The 23,791-nt window shown below is 43.2% G+C and overlaps 1 protein-coding gene across 1 annotated transcript; it reads left to right on the top strand.

The window, feature by feature from the left end:
* Window positions 1–1,983: 1,983 nt before the first annotated feature.
* Window positions 1,984–23,557, top strand: BFSP2 (beaded filament structural protein 2). Its single transcript, XM_048322456.1, has 7 exons — window positions 1,984–2,576; window positions 10,833–10,915; window positions 12,806–12,962; window positions 16,446–16,607; window positions 21,699–21,830; window positions 22,296–22,516; window positions 23,318–23,557. The coding sequence occupies exons 1-7, from the start codon at window positions 2,121–2,123 to the stop codon at window positions 23,319–23,321; spliced, it is 1,215 nt and encodes a 404-aa protein (XP_048178413.1). The 5' UTR covers window positions 1,984–2,120; the 3' UTR covers window positions 23,322–23,557.
* The last annotated feature ends 234 nt before the right edge of the window (window positions 23,558–23,791 follow it).

Raw genomic sequence — 23,791 nt, 5'->3', positions numbered from 1 at the left:
TTGTTCAAGGTGAGCCACGGCTGCTATTAGAAAAGGGACTTACAGCAATGGCACATCTGGTCCAGCTGTTCCCACCCACTGACAGCGTCCCAGTGGCTGCTGTTAGTCAGAGCAATGTGACAGCTTTGCTGAATGATGGATGCTGTCAGACCCAGACTTGGCTCAGTGGGCCACAGAGGCATCGTTGCTCCTCCTTTCTCCTCATCCCACACATGCACTTCTATGCCGAGGCACAAACCAGAATGTGGACTATGGGCTTCCAGAAACTGGAAGATTGTAATGTTACAGGGGCTCTCCTGGATATTTGCTTCTCTGCTCAGCATCAGAGAGTAATGCAGGGCTTTCTCATGAGGAGACCAGGGCAGGCAGGATGACAAGGCTGTGTATGAACATGGACAGGCACTTTGGGTATATATCTTTTCACTGTGGGATAAAAATTATGCAATATGATATCTGTGATCCTCATGATCAATTACTAATCAGCCTCCTGGAAACCACTGTTTGATAGGAGAGTAAAAATTTCCTGAGGGTATTGCCAAGAGCAAAAGCAATACCATAGGGATCTTAATTTTTATTTGAAGAGGTAGGTGGAAAGAGGGAACAAGGTTACAGAAAACTAAATTCAGTTCTTTGAAAAAAAAGTCCCTATTATATTACATTTGCTTTCTGTACCTGTATTACTTTTGCAAGGTAGATTCTCTAATTTGACACAGAGCAACTACACTGAAAACTTTGTGTAAGAAGTACTGGAGGATTCTTCTCATTTAACCAGCATAGTTTGTTTGATAATCTCAAGGCAGAATACCTAAACTAGCCAGAAGTATTTGCAAGGCCTGAGAGATGCTGCACTGTTCCCAGTCTTCACACAACCTGGAAATGGTGACCTGAGTGTAGGCAGCCTTGCAGTTCTCAAAAAAAACTAGTGAAACAAACTCCAGCCATCAACCCGGCCAGCCAGGATTAGGCACCAGTGGAAGACAGGGATTTCTGATTGTATCCTGTCTCAACAAAGACACCACTGCCCCTGCACAGACCTACACTGCATTAGGGCAATGCCCAACATCAGCACATTACAATTGTGCCTACAAAGATGTGCACACAGTAATCCTACACTTGGAACGGCACCCTGGCTGTGAAGTATCCCTGGGTGTAGGTAGAAAAAGCTAGACCTGACACTGTATTGTGAAGGATCACACTGTGCCAGGAACACATCCTACTCATTACTTATTATTACCTATGAACTACCCACCTGATCACTAGCAGTTAAAGAACATTGACATGAGAAGAAGAGCAGGGGAAATCTTTCTCTTCCCCTGCAGTAAGTCTCTAGGACTCTTCTGCCCTTTTCTTTCAGTTCACAGTTGCCTCACTTTGTCACCACGTCATGCAGGCAAAAAGTGAAACAGGCCCTGTTGAACAGAGAAAGTGCAATTGATTATGTGAAGTTAAGCTGACTGAGCAGGGGTGGACATGAGGCTGCTTGTCCCTATAAAATCTGCTGGGTTTATGTCAACGTGCCTTGGTTGGGTGGTGAAGCCAAAGCGCAGAGAAACCCAGAAGCTGCAGCAGACCCAAGGGAGCATTCAATGCTCTGCAGTGGCAAAAAGCTGGCTCGGCTCTGCTCAGTCGTGGCCCAGTTGACTCCACAGAGGTTCGGGTTTTGCTAAGCTTAAAAAATGTCTTGCTGAAGTAGACTATGCCTGCAACAAGCACTGGCATGAGAAGCAGATGCATTTGTAATATATATCTGGATGCTTGTGGCTATAAGAGTAGGAAATCATCTGGGTGTCAGCGTAGAAAACACTGCTGGTATTTTAACACGTACATTGTACTGAATCCCCGTCCCGCTGTCCCCGTAAACACCATTGTGCTTTTCATCTGCCACATTTGCAGCAGCAGCAGCAGGGAGATTTCTCCTGAAATGGGATTGCTGACCCAGCAGCCGCCCGGACAATGTGACGGGTGCTCCCAGGCAGCACAAAGCCCCCCTTCCAGAAAGCCGTCGCACAAAGCCGAAATCCCGCGCGAGCCCAACCTGCTGGGCTCGGCACATCCCTGCCGCCAGTGCGGGGCGAGGCGGCCGGGCTGAGCGGCGGTGCTCGGCAGGCTGGAGCGACAACATGCCCTTGCCGAGGCGCCGGTCGTCCTTCCTGGGGCAGCAGCCCTCTTCCTCCACGGCGGAGAGCTCGGGGCCGCCCGGCCGCCGGGTGAGCGTCGGAGGTGGAGGGAGCCTGTCGAGACCACCCGGCGTCTACGTGGGCACCGTTCCCACCGGCGGCGTGAGCAGCCTGGGCACCCGAGTGTCCCGTAGAGCCCTGGGCATCAGCAGCGTCTTCCTCCAGGGTCTCCGCAGCTCCGCCGCCGCCGTGCCCCTGGCCCCGGGGCTGGACAAGGGCAGGGGTCTCTCCTACGAAAGCCTGAATGGCTGCTTGGTGGAGTACATCGAGAAGGTGCGAGCTCTCGAGCAGGTCAACCAGGAGCTGGAGGAGCACATCCGAGTCTACCTGGACAAGAAGGCGGCCAGCGTGGGCAGCTGGGGAGCGCTGCGGGAGAACTGGGAGGCGATTTACCATCAGGTGAGCGCTGGAGCGGTGCCGGCAGCCGGGGGAGCGGGCGGGAGCTGCACGGGTCATTAGCGACTCCGGGCTGCTCATGAATGCCGTCTGATTTCAAAGCGCGGTGCCCTAGACAGAGGGTTTAAAATCTATCTTCATGATAATTAGCATTATCATTTCACAGTGTGTTGTGGAAAATGCCTATTAAGCAGGAGAATTGCCTCAGGCATCGTGCGCATGGCAGCAATTGAAGTGCACCCCAAGGCGCCGAAGTCTGGGCTGGTTAGAACGGGTCGGGGTTTTTTCTTTTTTTCTTTTTTTCTTTTTTTCTTTTTTTCTTTTTTTCTTTTTTTTTTTTTTTAATTTTTAAAGTCTGTGGTTATTACACTGAGTATCAAAATTATTAAAAGAAACCTGCTAGGACTGAATTAGGTTATCCCTCAACATAATATCATTACAAGCACGTTACAGGGTTTTTTTTAATCAGCAATTCAGATTTTTACTTTAATCCCTTATTTGCTTAATAACATTTCCAGAAGCTCTATTTATTTAAAAATAATGATTACATGGCTACAAATGAGTGACTCCCTTCCTTCCCTTTGTCATCACCCCACCATCCCTTTCTCCCATATTTTCCATACGGCACAAATTTTTATTGTGGGGGTCTGAAATGGTGTCTGCATTGACCTCACGGACAAGACAGAATTCCTTTTGCTGACCAGTTATACCAGTAAGGCCTTGCAGACTGATGTCCTGCTTATAGCAGACACAAAGCTCTGTCTGCTGAAGTCTTGGTGCACCACATGAGTCCTGGCTTCCCAGCTCCCAGCCAGTGGGAGCAGACAGGACTCCGAAGACCTGGAGTCCGGCATCTCGCACAGCTCTTCCCAACAGTGCTAGCGCAGGCACAAAAAATGCCATCAGTGGGTCTTCAGAAAGCCTGAAAGCCACCTTTAAGTTGTCTGGGACAATTGTGTGCTTTAACTTGGGCTGGCCAGGTTTACTTTGCATTTTTTAGGGCAGGTCTTCTCCCAGAATGCTACAACCATTGCCTGAACTCTGAATGTGTTGGCATAAGCTGTTGTGCAGAGATCATGTCAGCAGAAACACCCAGTTAAGAACCAGCTTTTAAAGTTGCTACCTTCTAGTATTAGCAAATGATGTTATTGCTTCCTGAAGGGAGCAGCTGCTGAAGGAAAGGGGTGCTCTGAACCTGGGGTACAAAAAGCCATCGCCTCGAAGCTATTATCCCACTGGGACAGATGGGGATTTTGGTGGGGGACAGGGAGTTAATCCTTTGCAGCTGCCATCCCATGTTCTCCAGACCAGTGTCCCATTTTGTAGTTGTAGATTTCACCTGTAAATCCTACCAGGACTTACGGTTAAGACCAAAAATATGGGACCCTAGATACTTTAGAAAGGACTGTTTGATTTTGCTTTATATAAATCCCCAACAATAACAGTGCAGATGAATCTGCTCATGTAATAATTTTTCATCCAAATTACTTTCCTTTTGACCTTTCTTTGTAGTCATCCTTGCCTCTACCTTTCTTTTTCATGAGTAAATAAGAGAATCTCATAATGAAATCTAGACTGAATATTGGGCTCTTCCTATATGAAAATCAGAAAAATAAAGCTGTTTTGTAATAGCATTTGTGAGTATCATAGAAAAGAAGAGAAAAAGATTAGCATCATCCGTATCCATTTAACTATCAAAACACATCAGAGAACACATAAAATTTTCTGAATTGCTTCAATTAAATCAATAAAAGGGGCATCACTTAGTGGGTTTTGTCTTTTTGTCTTTGGGATATGATCCAAGCTGTTATGTGTGATTCTGATTAATAGATTTCTTTGCTTTTTTTACTAAACATTTAACCAAAAATGAAAGTAGGACCTCATCCAGCCCAAGCACCATTCAACTAATTTGTCCTAGAGCTAATTGGTAAAATTATGCTAGCATCAACATCAAAACCATTATTTATTAAAATAATGTCAAAGTCAGTTGCTACAGAAACAGCTGAAATCACACAAAGTCAGAACCCTCCTGCCACAACACATCCCAAACAGAAAAGTAGAAGGCATTCAGGAGCAAGGTGTAGCAGAAATGAGAGACACCTGGCAGATACATTCCTAAATGTCATTTTTGTAAATACATTCAGATTTTCTGCAGATGTCCACATCCACCTTGATTTCTTTATGAGTGACATACCCCATTTTCAGCTTCTTGTAAAATCTAAGCACTCATTTCAATTCCTGGCCAGGCCCACGGGTTCAGCCAGGAGAGATGCCCGTGAGCCGTAAAACCCCTCGGTGCCATCCGCATAAAGCAGCTATGAAGGTTTTGGGCAGAAAACCACTCAAGCAGGTACCTGGTTTAGCCCAAGCACTCATAATAGAAACAGTTTTTGAACAAGAGGCAGCAAAGAGAAATACACAATGGGGAGGGGGTCTAGGCAGGAGCCTCTTCCTCTTGCCCTGGTAGTGAGAAGACAAGGATGTGGTGACGTAGGACTCTCCTGGTCCCAAAATCAGAAATGAGACAGGCCCATCTCTACAGTGGCACAGGCGAGACCTCAGCAGACCTGAAGTCTCATTTCCCTCCTGCCCTTCCTGGGATGTGCTCCAGCATTTCAAATTTTGGGTAGTTGCATTCCCAGCAAAAACAACTTGGTGCCAGCATATCCCCCAAACACAGAGCTAAGGGAAAAAATGTGTCAGTGGGTGACTCAGAGGGTGTGTGTGAGTGCAGGGTCCCTCAGGAAAAACCACTCGTGTTTCCTGGCAATTGTCAGAGCTGTGGCTGCAGCAGGGGATCACTGGTGGGAGCTGAATGATGGAAAGCCACTATCCAGCTCCCAGTGTTAATTATCTGCCTGGGCAGCTGGCTTCTAGCAGAGCAGGTGGACACACACTAATTGGGACAGGCGCAAAGTGAAAGGATTTTTGCAGGAAAAGAGGGAAATGAGAAATCCTTGCCAAGAGGAATTCACATGACAGAATTGCAATTTCATGACAGAAATATTAATTTTACCCTGCACATACTCTTCTTCTCCAGGCTTCATCCTGGTCTTCTTGTGGAAAATTCTACCTCTAATCAAATGTGTCTCTTCTGCAGAATAGGAGACTCTTTGCAATGGGAATTCCTTCCCAGGGAACAGGGCAGCACCTGGGAGAAGTGGATGCTTGAAACAATCTCAGTGAGTTTACAGAGAGAAGAGGGTAGCTCAACCTCCATGACTGTTTAATTAGGGCTGCGTGGGAGACACAGAGATTTATTTTGTCTATGAGATGGCAGGCACATAGTGCAGTTCAGATCACAGGAGAAAACACAAAAGTGGAAGAAGGAATCAACATCCTGGACCAATTTTATCACTGCGTGACTGATCATAACATCCTGTGTGTGGTTGGGAGCATTTGAAAGAACTCCAGAGTATTTCTGTAGAGCTACTTTTATTTGCACGTGGCCTTTCTATCAGCATTTAATCAGTGTGATTATTAAGCCTGGAGAATACACAGGTCTAACAGCCCAAGGCATTGCCACATTTGGACTCACACCCTGCAGGGCCAGGAGAGCTGCTGAGTATTACTTGTGACCCACTCTGGCAAAACACAGTGCATAATCAGTGTCTGCAAATGGGTGAAATAGCACTCTGCTACTCATCTAAGGTACAACAAACTCCCACAAAGTGGCACAAAGCTTGATCCACTGCCCTACAGAGGATGGCAGTGAATTAGTTTTAATTATGTTCACTCAGCCACCTCCAACATAAATTTGGGCTGCCTTCACAGGCAGCTGTGAGGGGGTGTGAAGTTTTCTCCTTGTACTTGGGCAACAGTTTTACAGATCATTTCTTTGAGAGGTATCTCCTGCTTTGAGAACCAGGCATTCTCTGAAGCAGTCCTGTGTACTTACAAAATATTTGATGTATACATGAAGTCGAAATTCCCTGGATGCAGCAAGAATCAGCAAAGGAGCCATCAATCTTCTCAACCTCTCTCCAGGTATTACCTTTCCTGAGGTGATATAACAAATGTTGCTCTTGCTGCCTTCCAAGTTTCCTCCTTCAGGCTCTGAGAAAGGGTTCAACATGGAAAGCATGACCAGGACCATTATGAGTTTACTGCTTGGCAGTGCAGGTTGCAGGCTTTTAGCCTTGAGTTTAGCTGGGAATTAAGATGTGTTGGAGGCAATGGTCTGGTACCAACTATTTCCTTGCATGTGTGGAAGAAAAGACTAGATCGGCATCTTCTGATCTTTCTCCATAGAGACATTTGCTTTAACTGAAGTGAACTTAAAAGCCAGAGAAGTTTCCATTACATGAATAATTAAGCCATGAGATTCATTATTACAGGCCACACCTGAGGCCATGAATTTAGTAGCAGTCAGAAAGGATTTAGACACGTGTAAGAAAAGCAAAACTATACAAAGCCTACAGATGAAGCACAGCGAAGAATTTGAAAGGCACAGTAAATCTTGCCATGCCAGACTTGGCCAAATCTCTGTTAAAAATCAAAAGTTGCTAGTCACCAGGGATAAGGAATAAATTCTCCCTGTAAGTGTCTGTATCACATCACACTTTATCAAGTCTGGCATCTGCCCACTCCCTTGAAGCAGCTGTTTTATCCTTGATGCCAGTTGTAGCCCAGCAAATGGGCCAGCATATTGATGCAGGTTTTGATGAGACTTTTCTTCCAAAAAATTAACATTGCATTTTCATGTCTATAAAATCACAATGAAATCAAAGAAAATTGTTGCTGCTTTGTACTTAAGATGTTTAATACCATGGATATTCACTGTTAATTCAAGAGCTGAAAAAAATTGTGATCAAAAGGTGTATGTGCATCACAGATCTGAGTGCTGAAAGAAAATGTGTGACTGGAAGGAGTTATTATTAGTAATAATATTTGCATTTTTTTTAACACTTCCCATTTTGTCTCTTTGAATGCCACATGAGCATCAGGGACTTAAGCCTCCCAGAAGCACATTGAGGCAGGACAGCACTGCCTTCTGCCTTACAAGCAGAGGAGGCAATGTCTAAGTGCTTGCAGCATTGCAAAGTCTCTCGTTTCCAATGGACACAAAGGGTGTTTCTTAAACTGCTGCATCAAGTGTTTTAGTACATGTGTCTCACTAATGCTGTGTGTTTGCAGCCAGCTGTTGATTAACAGGAGAATTAAATCAAACAAAAGAGCCACTAGATGGAAGACTTACATCTCTTCTTCTGGAGCCTAGGAAAGGGCTTTCAGAGCTCATGCAAATCAGAGGGAATTTCTCAGGAAACATGGTTTGTACCATGTTAGACAGTAGTTAGAAATTACTGTCTAATTACCCTTCAAGTTCACTGTAGATTTAAAGGGTACACCAGTGATTTCCAGGAGGGCTGAAAAGTTGGTGCCTGCTGGTTTCCACTGCAACACTCATCCCTGAAGTCTTCAAAACATGCGTTTGGGGGTTTTTTTTATACCATTTTTACTTATGTGGCAGAGTTCAGGGGTTTGTGCAGCTTTGGAAAGCCCAGGACTTTCTCACTGAGCCCTTGGCTGTTGGTCTACAAAGAGGAGAATCGGGGTATTGACTGAATTCTCAGGAGTATGATAAAGACATGTACTGTGGGGCAGGTAAAAGTTACCTCAAATGCCTCAATAAATCCACAAAATCACTAATGAAAAACACTTTCAAAAAACAGTCTGTCTCCATATAGATGCAGAAATCTAGGCAGCAGAAATTCGCCAGCTATTGCCTGCTTCTGCTTTTCTTGCAGCCCAAAAGCATTTCACGCTGGATTCAGCCTCTAAACTCAGCCATTAACATGCCTCTGAGTGACACTGGGCAGCTCACAGGATTTAATGTTACTTTTGCTCGCAGGATGTTCCCAATTCCCTCAAAGACATTAATTTGCATCAGGCTTTAGGTAAGATGATGTAACTGCGTGGGATCCCTGCCAGAGGCAAACGGGTTTGTTTCAACGGAGCAGGGCAAATCACAGGGCAGCATTTCTGCTCCTTGATTGAGTCAAGAAAAAATGAAAGCTTCTCTGAAGATCCACACATGTATGAGTTGGCAGGAAGACAAAATGACTTCTGTAGGAAAGAAGAAAAGAAAAAATAAAGGTAGAAAAATAAAGCAACCAAGATTTCAGAGCTTGTGTCAAAGAAGTCCCTCTCCTTCTGGGCTGACTAAATGCCAATTCTCCATCCTTCAGGAGAAATTCAGGTGTCCTGGTGCAAGGGAACCTGAGGACAGAAGAGTAGAATGTCCCCAAAGTCCCAGCTCTGCTCAGCTGCTATAAAATTCCACAGACGGACAACCCAGGGTTTGGGGAGTTAGGATAGTGCTGGTAAAGTGGGGCTGCAAAAAATCAGGGAGAAGGAAATGAGGGGTTGAACAATGAAGAGCAGCCAGTTCTGTGTGCAAGTGACCACACAGAATTCTTCTGTACACAGCAGGGCTGGCTGGTGTGTGGTGAGGGGCCATCTCTTTGCCCACACCTTGTGGCTTTTGTGACATCTCTGACTCCTGTGCTTTTGCTGCACTCCCCAGTTTTCCCATGCTGAAACTGGGACTTTTTTCTTTTTTTTTTTTTTTCCAAGTGGCAGTATTTACAGGATCTCTCTTCTCTGTCCAGATGCTATTTTCATGAAACATGTTAGAACTGGATGTCTCTGTGATGGCCTATCCCTCTATCATATTGGTTGGAACTGGACAAGAAATCCCACAGTTACTAAAGTAAAATAGGTTCCCCATGCAATGGTGTGAAACAAGCTCCAGCCTCAGGCTTCCAGCCACAGCCACCTTCCCTGTTTTTTTCTAACAGTAGGTGAGAATTAAGAAAACCACTTTCTTAACTCTTGTTCCTTGTCAGATTGAAAAGATGTAGAGTGCTTTTAACTTCATGATCCACTATGGACATAATGGATAGTGAAGGAACCGGTTCTTTCTCCACATTTCTTCTTACCAGTTGCCTTCAGGTATTACACATTTGTTGGTCCAAACATTTGTAAGACATTTGGAGCAGTAAGCCACTCTTCATGAAGGTAAATGTTAATGACCACCTTGAAATGCTTCAGCCTTGCATGTCCACCTCCACCCCATCACCAAGCAGCCTCAGAGCAGGTGGGAACACAGGGCAACAATCCCACTTGAGATCCACTTGAGATAACTTGTCTGGATGCAGCCTTGGTGTTTCCACATTGCATGGTGTGTTTCACCTTGGAGGAGCAGAATGCTTTGGGTGATTTGCAATCTTACTTAGTTATGGACTTAATTATCTAAGGAAAGATTTTTCTGCTTCAGGAACTCTTCTGGCCAAAAGAAGAAAATCTGACCTTATTCATGTGGTGATTTAGTTTTAACTGCAAATCTTCATGGGTGTCTCCTGAAAAAGACCAAAGAAATGTTCAGTTTAGCTTTTCCAGAGTGACAGCATGGATCATGGGATGTCAAGAGCTTCCAGACAGTTACTTGCAGAGGTGATCACTCTAAGCTTGGTACTGAATTCTGCATGGTTTTGGTCACCTCCAAGCTCAGAACATGCGTGACTCCAGAGCAGGCAGTGGTCTTTTTTCCCTTTTTATCATTTTATTTAACCTTCCTGAATCACAACAAGCTGCTAAGTCACAAACCTTTCAGGTTTACTTGCCCCTCCAAGGGCCTCTTGGACGTTAGAGACACACCCCAGAGCCATAGCAATGATACCACAGTCTGATTTGCACGATCTTTCCTATCAGTGTAATAATCTTTGAAGGCTTCTCAGGTCTCATATCTATCGCAAGAGCCTAGAGGATCCCATAAGAGAAGGAAAACGACGCTCTGGGAGCTGAGGAGGGCTCGCAGGCGGCATGAGCAACAAGTATTCCGTGGCTCCCTGAGGAGGACGACCCTGAAGAGGACTGCTGATATGGGAAGTAGAATAGGAACTGCATAAGTGCTGCTTAAATTTTATCTAGAAAGCATAAGTGGGACTTAAACAATGAAAATACCTTGTGCACAGCAATGAATTTTGCCCCTTGCAAACAGCTGGTGATCAGAATAAATGTGTTTCTACAAGAAGATGAGTACTTAGGAGGAATAAGCAGTTTGATGACAAATTACAGCCTAGTTGCAGAGAATTTGTGAACTTATATGTACAAAACTAATTGATTAAATTATTTGGAATGAGTCACTTGAACAGCCCTAGGATAAAGAATTATTTTCAGAATCAAAGCTGTACATCTGCTTAAGATACATGTGCTGAAGCTCTTCACTGCTTGAGCTCTGTTGTATCTTTCTTCTAGGTGGGTGAGGCAGTCCTTGAAAATGCTCGTCTTATGCTGCACACCGAGAATATTCAAGCCTGTGCTGAAGATTTTAAAGACAGGTAGTCCTGTGGTGGCACCTAGCTGGCCACTTTCTTTAAACTTTGCCTTGGTGAACACTTCTTTTTTAGGGGTGTAATGTTAGGGAGTAGAATGGGCTTGTTTTTTAAGTTGCATGTTCGTATTTAACACCCTGATTTGGGAGAAAAATAATGATGGTGCCAACATTATTTTGGAAGATTTTGAAGATTCATAGTAACAAAAATGTGCACAAGAAAAATTACCTAGGCTATTCTTAACAGAGACATTTGTCTTAACACAGACATTAGTATCTCATGGAGAGGTCAGTATTCATTCAAAATTGGGTTGGCATTTTATAAAGGCAAACTTCCATTGGCATTTTAGTTGTAATTTTCAGTACCACACAAGTGTTTTTGGAAGTAACAATCATTCTGCTACAGCAGCTGAAAAAGCAAAACCTGCACCACTACAAACATCATTAGACAAGAAAACAGAAATGGGCTGTGCTGATTTTCCTTTTCTTTACTGAGAAAAATAAGTAGTAAAAGAAGATTTTAAACACTGGCAAACTACTTTTTTATTGTCTTTCTGCTTGAAAAGCATGATATTCATGTGTATGAGTGCACAAAGATCTTTCGATTTTACTCGGGAGACATGATCCTTGTAGCTTTTTTTACTCATAATGGTTTCATTCATTTACAAATAGCTTTTTGCAAGCTCTGACACAAAAACTGTACTTCAAACTAATTGATTTTTATCTCCCATGGTTTTTATCATCCCTTAAACTTCTGTTTCTCTCTCTGTGGCATTAGTTTATTTAATCATAAAACCAAAATGTGTTCATCATTCTTAAGTTTGCCTTTTATTTCAGAAAGGTACAACTCTGAGATACTCATTTCACTTTACATCCAGCAAGTTATACTCATATTTTAAGTAGTTTTTAAAAAATACTCTATAGAAGTGTCAGCAGACTTGGACAAGCAGTTTACATAACAAAAAACAATGTTGTGTCCATCTACTGCATAGTGAAAGCTCCTGGGATCAGCTGCCACTCTCCCAAGCTTTAAACTCCCAGCAATGAAGGTGGCTAACAAGGAGCAGTGTTTATGAAGTGGGTTCCCAACTAACCTGCCAGCCCCTCCTGTCTAACCTTCCTGGCCACCAGGTCCCCAGGTTGGACAGGTTTGGCACAAATGTCTCCCACCCAAGGAGATTCACAATGCAATCCACGTTTTCAATGGAAAGCCCAAACCAAAAAGTTACAAACAAGAGCAATGCAGCAAGCAGTGCTGTGGAATAGAAACTGCTTGCCAAAATTTCCCTACTGTTACAGCCATGGTTTGGAAATGAGCCATTTGTTCTAACAGCAATTCTAATTGACAAACCAACCACTCAAATTTCCTCTTTATTTTGATACTGCTGGGATTTGGTCTTAGGGATGAGCCAGGACCCTGGAACACAGACCAGACTTCCATCAGCATGTCCGTTAGTAAAAGCAATGCTTGATGTGCGTGTGTTTAACCATTGCTCTGAAAGGTTTTTGTGTAGACAAGTGAGTAGGTATTCTCATTTTGCAGCCAAGACAACTGAGAAAAAGCCACCCATAGTGATACTGTATGTAAATATCAGATCTAGCAAGGGACCATGAGCCTCTCCATGCTTTTTCTGGAATCCTATGAGGTTGATAACCACCATAGCACATACTGCTAACTTGGCCTGTTTTCTTACACTCTGAATTAATGACAGGGCACTTCAGGCAGTTAACTTCAAGTATGAAGAGACAAGGTGAAAGCAAAGAATACTGTCTGTGTTTCTGTGCCTCTGTCTGGGACACATTAACTCATCAGCAGAAATAGTGTCATTCAAAAAAAAGGTTTTAATTGCTGAGCTGTGCTATGTTGAAGTTTGGCTTTTTTTTTTTTTCTCTGCAGGTATGAAAATGAGCAGCCATTCAGAAAGGCAGTGGAAGATGAAATTAATTCCCTATATAAAGTGATTGATGATGCTAATTTAACTAAAATGGATCTGGAGAGTCAGATAGAAAGCATGAAGGAAGAACTAACTTTGCTGTCAAAGAATCATGAAGAAGTAAGTCCAGACTCGGGACACTGCAAAGCCAGTGTGTGCCTGTTTCATCTGGTTGGTATCATACATCTAGTGCAAAGCAAACATTAAAAACTCCACCTGCCATGACTGGGTGGGGGGATTTTCCTGAAACCTACTCCTATTTCTTTCTTCTCTTTTAACTCAAAGGACTAACCCCTGAGGCATTATCAAATTACTCACATTTAGGTGTTAACCCTTTCTCATTTGAAAAATGTGACATGGGAGAGACACCATCACTTTGTTTCTTGTCAGATACCACGTGGTGGTCAAGGGGCTGCACAGTCATGTATGTGGGCATCTCAGCAGTGAGGTCTGATGGAAGGAGAAAGTTCATGTGCAGGGAACCAGCTCTGGTCCTGCTGCACTAATGTTGAGCATCAGCCAGGTTCTTAGGAATATTCCCTGCTTGGCTTAGCAAAGTGCTCGGTTCCCAAACCTGAGTCTCTCTTGAGAAGCACACCACTGAAGCAAGTCACAGGGACAGTGGTATGAAGGAGTGGCTCTAAAGAATCACCATCAAAGGTATTGGCAAAAGCAGGTTTAACATGAATTGTGAAAGTGCAATTTAACTTTGATGGCAAGGTTCATTTTATTACTTACTATATAATGAAGCTCACTAAGGAAAATTGGATTAGAATCAATCTAGAATGGTCTACATGGAAATCAGGGATGCAGAGGGTAAAGGTGCTAAAGGATAAAGGTTCAAAAGGGTTAGGGGAGGCCTTCCCATTGATCATGAGGTTCAGAGCAGACCTCCTGGCTTTCTAAACTCCTGATGGAGATTAGGTGCAGCTGAGTCCAAACTTTACCTCAGACTTGATTTATAGCTAAAGGATTTATCCACACCTGATCACTGACTAATTTAACATTTACAAAATGATCCAGTAGGATTTCCTATAAGCACAGCAGTAACTTAACTATAGATCTGGGATGGCACTATTCATACTATACTTGCTATAGGATATTTAAACCAATTCACACTCACACACAGCCAGGAAGAAGCATGTACAAAGGTGCCTGTTAAAAAATTCCCTCAAGTTCAGTGCAATACTCAAGTCAGATGCTTCTGCATCTCTCAACAGGTGAGGGCTGAGCCTTGAGGAGTAGTGGGGATATCCCAGGCCCCACCATCAGCTTTTGGCAACAGTCCTCTGAGTATTGCAAACTTGAGAGCTTGCGAGCGGATGTCCCAGTCAGAGGGAGATTGCTGCTCACAGCCCACTGCAGTCCAGGAAATCTCAAAGGGCGTCATTCAGGACTACTGTTTATAGAGTCACAAAATGATTGGTTCCAGTCATCTGTCAGTCTCCATCCTGGCTGTAATCCAAGATGGTAATTACTGGAGTTTTCCTCAGAAGCCTGGTAACAAAAATATTGTTCCACTAGGGCTATGATTCAGGCAAATAATATTCCAAGGTTATGCTAGGATAGCTGACTATCTCATCCCCTTCCTTTGTTAGGCAACAGAAGCTCCTAGGAGCAGACAGTGTTTCTGATAAGCTCAAGGGAAGCTTAATTAGCCAGGAGCCATTGATTGATTAAGGCTGAGGTCTATAAAGAATTCCTGAAATCACAGAGAGGCCCGAGGGGGTGGGGAGGATGCACCACCACAGACAGGCAGCCAGAAGAGAAGCCTGTACTACCCAATTTTGCAATACTTTCCTACTTACTCACTGCATTCACCAACACCATTTGCATGAAGGTGGTTTACTGCCTTCAGCAGGGATTTCAGGATTGAACACAAATCAGCATCTTTATTCACGGGGACTTGAATATGGAGCTCTTACTAATCTCTCATAAGGGACAGCAAGCAACTGTGCTGGTGCCTCAAAAGTAAGACTAGAGCTTGAATTTTGATAGCTCACAAAAGCAAGGCATTATCCTACCTTACATTTCTTACCAGTTGTTCCTCCAACCACAAGATTTCAGCAACACTGGTTTGCCAAGATGGGGTTGCATCACCAGCTCCCTACTTGCATCAGTCTAATTCCAAGGCTGGCATTTTGCAGAAAATAACCAGTGGCTTCAACACCAGTGCATGATAGGAGAAAGATGGAAGTTGTTTTAGATAAGAGGGTAAAGAGAAAAATGATAGAAATAAACAAGATCCCCTTTAAACCTCCAAGTATTGCAGTGACTGCTGTGAAACCAGAAAAGCTGGTGCTGATGCTGTTCTCTGTACATAGCTATGGCATAATGAGAACACCACCTGTCCCTCTTGATCCTCATGTAGCCAGCAAGGAGCCCTTGCAGGGTGGAGAGATGCTCCTTTCTTTACCTGTCAGGAGTACCTGAGCATTCACAGAACCACTTCAGCACAGGCCTGGTTTTCCCATGGCAGCAGCACCAGGGGAAGCTGCTTAAGAGAAGTCACAGAATAAAGGCTTGAAGCAACTATTGCTGAGCTCTGGCACAATAAAGTCCCAAGGAGTTCCTGAACTAATTCAAACCTTTCTTTCCACTGGTGCTCCCACTAGCAAATCCATGCCAAGTCCTTTTGAAGCTTTTGTGAACTTGGAGTGGGGCACATTTCGAGGTTTGCATTCTTGCAGGTTCATAATTCACATAATTTCCATCCATTTTTTCCAGTATTGTCACTGGCAGGGGCCATTGCTTACCAATACAATTCCCAGATGCTTTTACACTACCTTTTTTTTGTGCCAGTAACACAAATAAACAGATTGACATAAAAGGATTGCAGTGCCAAACAGTTAAGATACGTGTGAAAATCTCATTAATTCTTGTGTTCCTGAACATGAGGTACAACTGACATGCTACCTTGCAGTGTGCAGTTCTGGACCTGCTAATTCTCCACTGGTTACATGTTTTTGGAGCATTAAATGTAATGAAGGAACAGAATGCTGTCACAGAGGAGAATCCTCTTAATCTAACATGCACATGCAAAAACCACACACAATGTCTCACACAAGCTGCGAGGCTGTAGAGCTCCTGCTGCTTTGCACATCTTGTATCTCCAGTCGGTGCATGCCCATGCTCCTGCATGGTGCAGCAGCAAGGGAAGAGCAGTGTTTGATATCCTGTAAGCTGTTAGTTCCTTGGCCAAAGTCCACACTGCAGCTTTATTGGCAATATAATTGTGGTGATTTTGGGTCCCAGCTGTGCAGTGTGCATGTGTCAAGCGCTGGCTGCTGGAGAAACTTGCCACTGTTCAGAGGGCTGCTCCAGGCACTGCCTTGGTTCAGGGCTTCAGTCTCCTTCCACCAAGGGGGAAACTCTTCCAGTACATAGATCTGCAGGAAGAGATCCCATGAAGAAGCAAAGCAAATCCACATCTGAAAAAGAAACCCTTCTGTGCACTAAATCATTAATGTAGAGATACCTTTTGGGACCAAATTTAATTACTCTCTCTGTTTGTGGCGCCAAAAGAGCTCTTCCTTGAGCTTCTCTGAAGATACCATTCAATTGTCCAGTTCACTTTCCTTATGTTTGTTATTTTTGTTCAAGGATGTGAAGGTATTATACAAGCAGCTTGCTGGATCTCAGCTGGAAGAACTTGATGTTCCCCTGGGAAGTGGCCTGGATGACATTCTGGAAAAAATCAGAATCCACTGGGAGAGAGACATTGAAAAGAATCGTGCTGAGACAGGTGCCCTGCTCCGTACCAAGGTCAGCACTCTGTAACCCTCTCCAGCATCACAGGATTTGAAGCAAACACAAAATCTCTCAAATATTCTGCAATAACTTTGAGGGTTGGGTGTTTGTTTGGGTTTTCCTTGAAACAAAAAAGACGTTAAAAATCTAAGGTGTTTTGGTCCAAGTCCAAGGGAGAATGCACTTATAAATATAAAGGCTTTCTTGGGATGCATAGAGTTAAGCACTGGTGGAAATGGCCCTGCTCATATCTCAGGTATCTGTGGGAGCCTTTCAAGGGCTCTGAAATGTTGGCTAAGGAAAACAAACTTAATCAGTTGGTACCTTCTGTGTAGGACAAGCCACTGTTATTACCTTTCTTACTAGGGCTGTTCCTCCACTTAATAATTTACAGGGGTCTATAAATCAAGAGGGCAAAACACATTGCCCTCTACACTACAGAGTCCTTGTTGGTTTCTCCTCAATATTGTTTCCTTTGGCAGCAGTGGGAAAACTAGATATTAACTTAGAAATGAAAAGAGATTATAATAGCCATTCCCTTTAAATAGGAATTCTCCTCTCCTGAGGCTGAGTCTGAACACAGCCTTTTAATGCAGCTTTTTCTGTGTCATGAAGGATCACTCATTTCCAAATTGTCTGGCTGAAGTAAGTACTTTTGCAGAGCTGAAGCATTAAGTTCAGTAGATGATCCTGTATATTAGAAGCCATCTCATTCTGAGTTGGCTCTTATTGCAGAGCATGACAGAGTAAATCAGGAGAGCAACGAAGATGGTGAAGGGCCTTGAGGGGAAACTGTATGAGGAGCGGCTGAGGTCACTTGATCTGTTCAGCCTGGAGAAGAGGAGACTGAGGGGAGACCTCACTGCAGTCTGCAACTTCCTTGTGAGGGGAAAAGGCAGGACAGGCATTGATCTCTTCTCTGTGGTGACCAGTGACATGGCTGGAGGGAACGGCCTGAAGCTGTGTCAGGGGAGGTTTAGGTTGGATATCAGGAAAAGGTTCCTCACCCAGAGGGTGGTCAGGCACTGGAACAGGCTCCCCAGGGAAATGGTCACAGCACCAATCCTGGCAGAGTTCAAGAAGTGTTTGGACAATGCTCTTGGGCACCTGGTGTGATTCTTGGGGATGGTCCTGTGCAGGGCCAGGAGTGGGACTCAGTGATCCTTGTGGGTCCCTTCCAACTCAGGATATTCTCTGATTCTGTGAAATCATAACTGCAGCAGCACTGTAGAAATACTTAGCAAAACCATATAAACATATCAAACATATCCCCCCTGTTCCAAGGTAAAGAGCTGCCATGAGAGGTGTAGGGGGTATCGAGGGCAAACAGCAAGGAAAAACAACAAAACCAAGAAATACGTTTTGTAAACATATGTGTAAGCTCTGAGTTAATTTTCAAAATAAAGAAGAAAAATCCTGTGACAACAGTGATACCAAAATTGCTGGGAAACACACAAGAAGCGAAGCAGAGGGGTTTATCCCAGAGGTCCCATCAAGTTTTTGAGAATGTCAGACTGTTACTAAGCAAAGTTTTCACAAGGTTAGTCTGTGGGGCCTGATTTTCAGCTCATACAGTCCAAAGGAAGTGAGTTACACAGTAATAAACTACACAAGCCTGGAGAGTGCCTCCACACAAAGCACATGCAGCCCTGAAAAGCCAGGGCATCCTCAGTAACCTATTGAGCTCTTCCCAGAAAATCTGTTCCTGACCCACTGCCAGGTTTCAGCAAAATGAGCATCACTCTGATGGTGCCAAGTTCTTCAGTGCTCCTACTTGCCTGTCCTGCTTGTTCCTCCTCCTTCTCCTCCTGTGCAAAAACACCCTAACAACTTCTTTCTTCCTATTTCTTTCATACCTTCAGTATCTGGTCTTTTAGCTGCTGAGAGATATCATTTGGGGAGAAAACTGCCAGCTCACAGTACACTGCTCTATCATGTCTGTGATACCCAACCCATCCCTACTCGGCCATCTTAGTCTAAGCGCTTACTAGTTTCAGTTGTTCCTGTTTTGGTTTGGTTTTTTAATGCAATGAAGAAGCAGAATATCACAGATTTCTGGAAAGATCAGTTCTGGTTCTGGTGTGACATTCTAGGGGCTTTTTCCCCACTAATTAAACCCAGATTATGCAGCTTTGTGTGATCTCCTACAGATGCAGATCTATTCAGATTACTACCATGTATGCAGATAACAAGAGTTTAGCTTTTATCAAATAAGCTTGTGGTTTTCTATAATCTCGGTGGCTAAGTTGTATTATTTGGTTATCCACACTGTGCCAAACTTGCCCTTACTCTTTTGTGACATCACAGGAGGGAGAGCAGTTCCTTCCACTCCTTTGCTCTTCATTACCAGCTTTTTCAATGGAGGTTTTCCTTGGTCCCTAATATTTTAATTTCCTTTTTCTACACCTACTTCCTGGTGTAGCCATGACCAGCTCAGACCAAGGTTTTTCAAATCATGTCCTAGCACTGACTTAGACATGAGGGCAGTATTTTTGTTATTTTCTGACTAATTACCTTGCCTCATTTGCTTTGTCTTGTGACTAGATTTGCAGTCTTGGTTAGATTTTTCAAGGACATTTGGGCACCAAAACACACCAATTTAAAGTCATACCTAATGGGGTTTCACATGGGCCTTTTTAGATGAATAACCTCAACACTCAAATCCATTGGTTTCACCTGTGTACTTTTTGGTCTGTAGTGGTCAAAACCTTCCCTTGAATTGACAAAAGTGATTTAAACCCTTGCAAGACATGCATACTATTTAATATTTTTCCCTGGAAAGATGCTTTGCTTCCTGATGAGCTGTTCATTCATGTAATTTGAGTCCACACATCTACCCCTGCTCATTGCTAATCTCTATGGTTTTCTGTCATCCATAAATCCTCCTAGTTCATAGTTCATTCCCAAGGCAGTAGACCTTGAGGCATCAAGCTGTTAAGCTTCTGTCTTAATGGAAGTAGACCTTAATTTTCCTCTTCATGTTCTGTCTCTTGACCAGCTAGCTGTTGATCCATGGAAATGTTCTGCCCTGAGCACGCAATTACACAGCTTTCTCTGTTGTTCTCATAAAAGGTTTTGAAAAATCTTGTGAGTTATGCCAGTTGTTTCTCCCTTTTTTGCTAATTTGCTAAAATGTTCCCAGAACTCTCAAGAGCTTTCCAAAGTAACTTCCCTTCTTTAAATATTATGCTGGTCAACTCTGGGTGCTGGTGTTCCATTCCTAATCATCCTGTCATTAGCTGGATTCCATGAAATACAGACTGACCTGCACTCACGCACAATGCTTGGCTCAGAACTGTACAGACGTGTTTGAAATCCACAGATTCCTAGGAAACTTAACCAACAACATGATAAATATTTAGGAAGATGAGTTCATCCTCTCCCCCCATTAGTCCAGTTGTTTGTGGTCACCACATGTATAGTCTTTCCCTTATGGGGCATCTTGGATATAGGAAAAGTCCCCAGAAAACATGAATTGCGTAGTGAAGAGGACACACAGACAGCACTTCTCCACAGAAGGAACCCCAAAGCTGGGGCCGAGTGTCATGCCCAGCAGCACCCCACACATGGACTCTTGGGGCTGGTAATCCTGTAAGAAGGGTGGGGAAACCTTGTGTGACCCAAAAGCTTTAGAGCGCATTCAGTGTGTGCTTCCTTGCTGTGTCCTCCTCCATGTTTAGGGCCTGACGTGGCCACCTGCATCTACTCCACCTGCCTGTTCTATTGTTCACACCACTAAGGTCAGGTTCACAGCTTAGGGTAGCTCCTGGAGGGGTTCCAATGTCACCTGTGGTGAGGGCAAGCTAGATTTATAGGTAGCCACCAGCAGGGTAAATGTGAAAGCCAGGCTTCAGGTAATGGGTGTAGGCTATAAATATAGATGCAAAGGCACCTTCCCTTTCCAGTGTATCTCTTTAAAAAGAGGCATTTAAAGTCCTCGTAGCCTAATAACATGCAGACTACACTCTCAACACAATTTAGGAGGCACAATTTACTGAAGAGTGGCAGGTCCATGATCACTGATTCACCAGGAATAGTCAGGTAGAATTATGTCTCTCTGAAGCACAAGCCACAACGAGGCATTTCCAGAAAACACAGAATCTGTGTAATTTGCTAGAAAGGACAGCTTTGGTGTTTGGATTGAAATTCATCTCTCTGCAACAGATTTTAGGTTCCTAAATCTAAAGTTCTGTTTAAGACTTAACTGGTACTTAAATGACCTTTTTCCAGTGAGGCTGTTTCGTTCACAATGTGCAAGGTGTGGGGTTCACACGATGGTACCAAAAGAAAAATTATTTTTGATGCATGGTCCTAGATTTTTTTAAAATTTGATTTTAAATAAAAGAATGCATAATCAGAAAAGCAGGGTCAAGATGAAGTTTCAGAGTGGGATGGAAGTATTTTGCATAGTTTAATTTTAGCATCAACCACAAGAAATGCAGGTTTTGACTGAAAAATTGTATTTTCTAGAGAGCCCAGAGCTCTGGGCTGAAAAACATTGATTTCAGCCCTTGTTAAAAAGTATAGAAATTCTATTTTTACTAAGGTACTTTTTCCTTCACCTATTTTCAAGGAACCTGAACTAAACACCTATAAAACCTCCCAAGCCACAAGAGCAGGAAATAGCATAACAATGACTTAATTAACAGAAATTTTTTTTGACCCCTGTGATATGACTTGCTGTCTGACTCATAGACTCTTACGTGAAAAACTAAGGTGTGAATAGTTCTGAAGTACAATAGACTAAGTGAAGACACCCAAGTTTTTAAGAAGTATTATAGTATGGCTATAAAATGAACAATTACAGCAATGTTTTCTCTTTAGAAATAATTTGAAACATACAAGTATGAATTCTGAACAGCTGTTGTTGACATGGATTAAATATATACACATATGCATAAGCCATTTTACAGTAAATGCCTAGAAAACATGATAATTTTGACACTAAAGTATCTGGAATTGTTCAACAGAGGGATTTAATACACAGGAATCAAACTTAGAGTCAGAATTGCCACAAACTGTGAAAATATTACTGTCAGCTTGGTATGTAAGGAAGCTAAACCATAATTTGTGTAGGTTGTGATGATAGTCACCTTCTTTTACCAGCAACAGGCTGAGACAATGGCTGCCGTGCGAACCCAGGAGGAAGAGCTGGTGGAGGGCCTCAGAACCGAGTTCCATGAAACTGCCTGCAAAATACAGAGCTTGCAAGCAGAAACTGAATCTTTGAGAACCTTGGTAAGGAATGTTAGGCTTTCAGCGGGTGTATTCTGTGTGAACTCAACACACCTTCTGAGGGGAACATTCCCGTCTTGGGATGCAGAGTTAAGAATGAATCCCATTTTCCACCAGATACTGTTTCCGGAGATGCTAGACATTTCTGGGCTCTTCTTGATTGACATGGTGCTCTAAGTGTCCCACATTTGACAACTAGGCTCCAAATTTCAATCTTAAGTGTATTCATACTCAATAATAACCTCACTGAGATTGCTCGGTAGTGTAGTACTAGAAAATGTGAGGAATATCTGCACCTTGTAAAAGTACTTCTACTTTTCTAAGGATAATACCTAGTATCAAGGTAGCTAAAGAAAGGAATTATCAAGATATATATAGTCAATAGAGATATTGGCCAAACCTGAATAAAAATCACTATGAAGCATATGAAAATTGACTGATTTATTTTCTCCTGCCCTGCCCTTGCAGAAGAGGGGTCTGGAGAACTCTTTATACGATGCCAAGCACTGGCACGACATCGAACTGCAGAACCTAGGCTCTGTCATTTCCAAGCTGGAGGCAGAGATGGGAGAAATCAAAGTAGAAACTGAGCAGCAGCAGAGGGATCGTGAAAATCTGCTGACTAGCAAACAGCAGCTGGAGAAAGACATTGCTGCATATCACTGCCTCCTGGATGGAGAGCAAAGCAGGTACTTGTCCTTAAAAGGGTGGAGAACATGCTCCCTGGGAGGGGGTTGTGAGGTTGCTGGAAGCAAGAGGACTGGGATGGTTCTCACGTTTCATAAGACTGGCTGGCAGATGGTGAGGTTTGGAGAATCTGCCAAAGGGGAAGAATACACCAAATCCCATCACACAGAGATTCCTAATGTATTGGAGATGGGTGGTTTCCTGCACTACCACAGAAGGACATGGTTTGAAAACATGCCATGAGTTTCACTTCTCTGAAGATTTGAGATGCGATATTAAAAAGCTACTACAGCATCCAGGGGCTACATTAGTGGCTGCAAAGCAGATGTGTTGTTGTTTCTTGACTTGAATACATTGTGTCATCCCTCCTTCTCCCTCAATACAGTCCAAATATTATAACTGTAACCTCGGGAAAATTCTCTTTCTAAGCTTTTAAGTTACCCCTGAAGTCCAAGGACAGAATCTGGACCGCTGACTGTACCTTTTGTGAAGGACTGTAGTTCCAACTCTTAACATTTTTCCTCTGGGAATAACCTGTGAATACCTTTACAGTGTTTAGGTTGGGTTGCTTGGTTGGACTTTTCTAAGATCCTTAATCACCCTTAGACATGAAACCTCTGAGAATCTGATCCACAGATTCTGACTTGCTTTTTTTGCTCAAGCCAGGGAAAATTTTAAAATAATCAAATCTTGCTGAAGCTGGTGAGATTTCACCAGCTGAACTGAGGACAGGACTTGGCTCAGCAATTTTCCTATTTTTAGGAGTGACCAATTTTTATTTTTATCTTTTTTTTTACTTCCAGCTGATTATGAAACTCCCAGCCCACAGAAGACCATTGCCATTAAAGCAAAAGATGTCACTGCCAATTATGTTCGTGGAAGCTAAAAACCCATCAAAGCAGCCTGCTTTATACAGTTTGATTCAACAATCAAAGTAGGTTGTAGCTTGAACAACTTTATTAGACCCTCTTCATGTAATTGCTTTGCTTACAGATTTCAATTTACTCATGTTGTTAAAATTATAATAAAAATAAAGAATATCAGGCTTTTGTTTGATTTTTTCTTTCCTTCCAGTATATTTCATGATATCTGGAGGGGTGTCATGCTCTTTCCACTTCCCAGCAAGGAAACTCTTTCTTTGCACAGTACAAATATATCAAGGCTGAGCCACCCCTCCACTGTGCACACAGCACCCACATGGAAATGGTGAATGCTCTGTTGTGTCACAAGACCATCAGCTCAGTAGTGCAAAATCTTATTCAAATAATGCTGAAGGA

Source organism: Corvus hawaiiensis, chromosome 1 (assembly GCF_020740725.1).
Source record: "Corvus hawaiiensis isolate bCorHaw1 chromosome 1, bCorHaw1.pri.cur, whole genome shotgun sequence".
Taxonomy (NCBI): domain Eukaryota; kingdom Metazoa; phylum Chordata; class Aves; order Passeriformes; family Corvidae; genus Corvus; species Corvus hawaiiensis.
The sequence above is the reverse complement of the archived record's forward strand: the minus strand, read 5'-3'. Positions and strand labels throughout refer to the sequence as shown.

Coding starts and splice junctions, on each gene's coding strand:
- BFSP2 (XM_048322456.1), top strand. CDS start 2,121: ATGCCCTTGCCGAGGCGCCGGTCGTCCTTCCTGGGGCAGCAGCCCTCT. Junction 2,577..10,832: donor GGGAGGCGATTTACCATCAG/GTGAGCGCTGGA, acceptor TCTTTCTTCTAG/GTGGGTGAGGCAGTCCTTGA. Junction 16,608..21,698: donor GTGCCCTGCTCCGTACCAAG/GTCAGCACTCTG, acceptor TTCTTTTACCAG/CAACAGGCTGAGACAATGGC.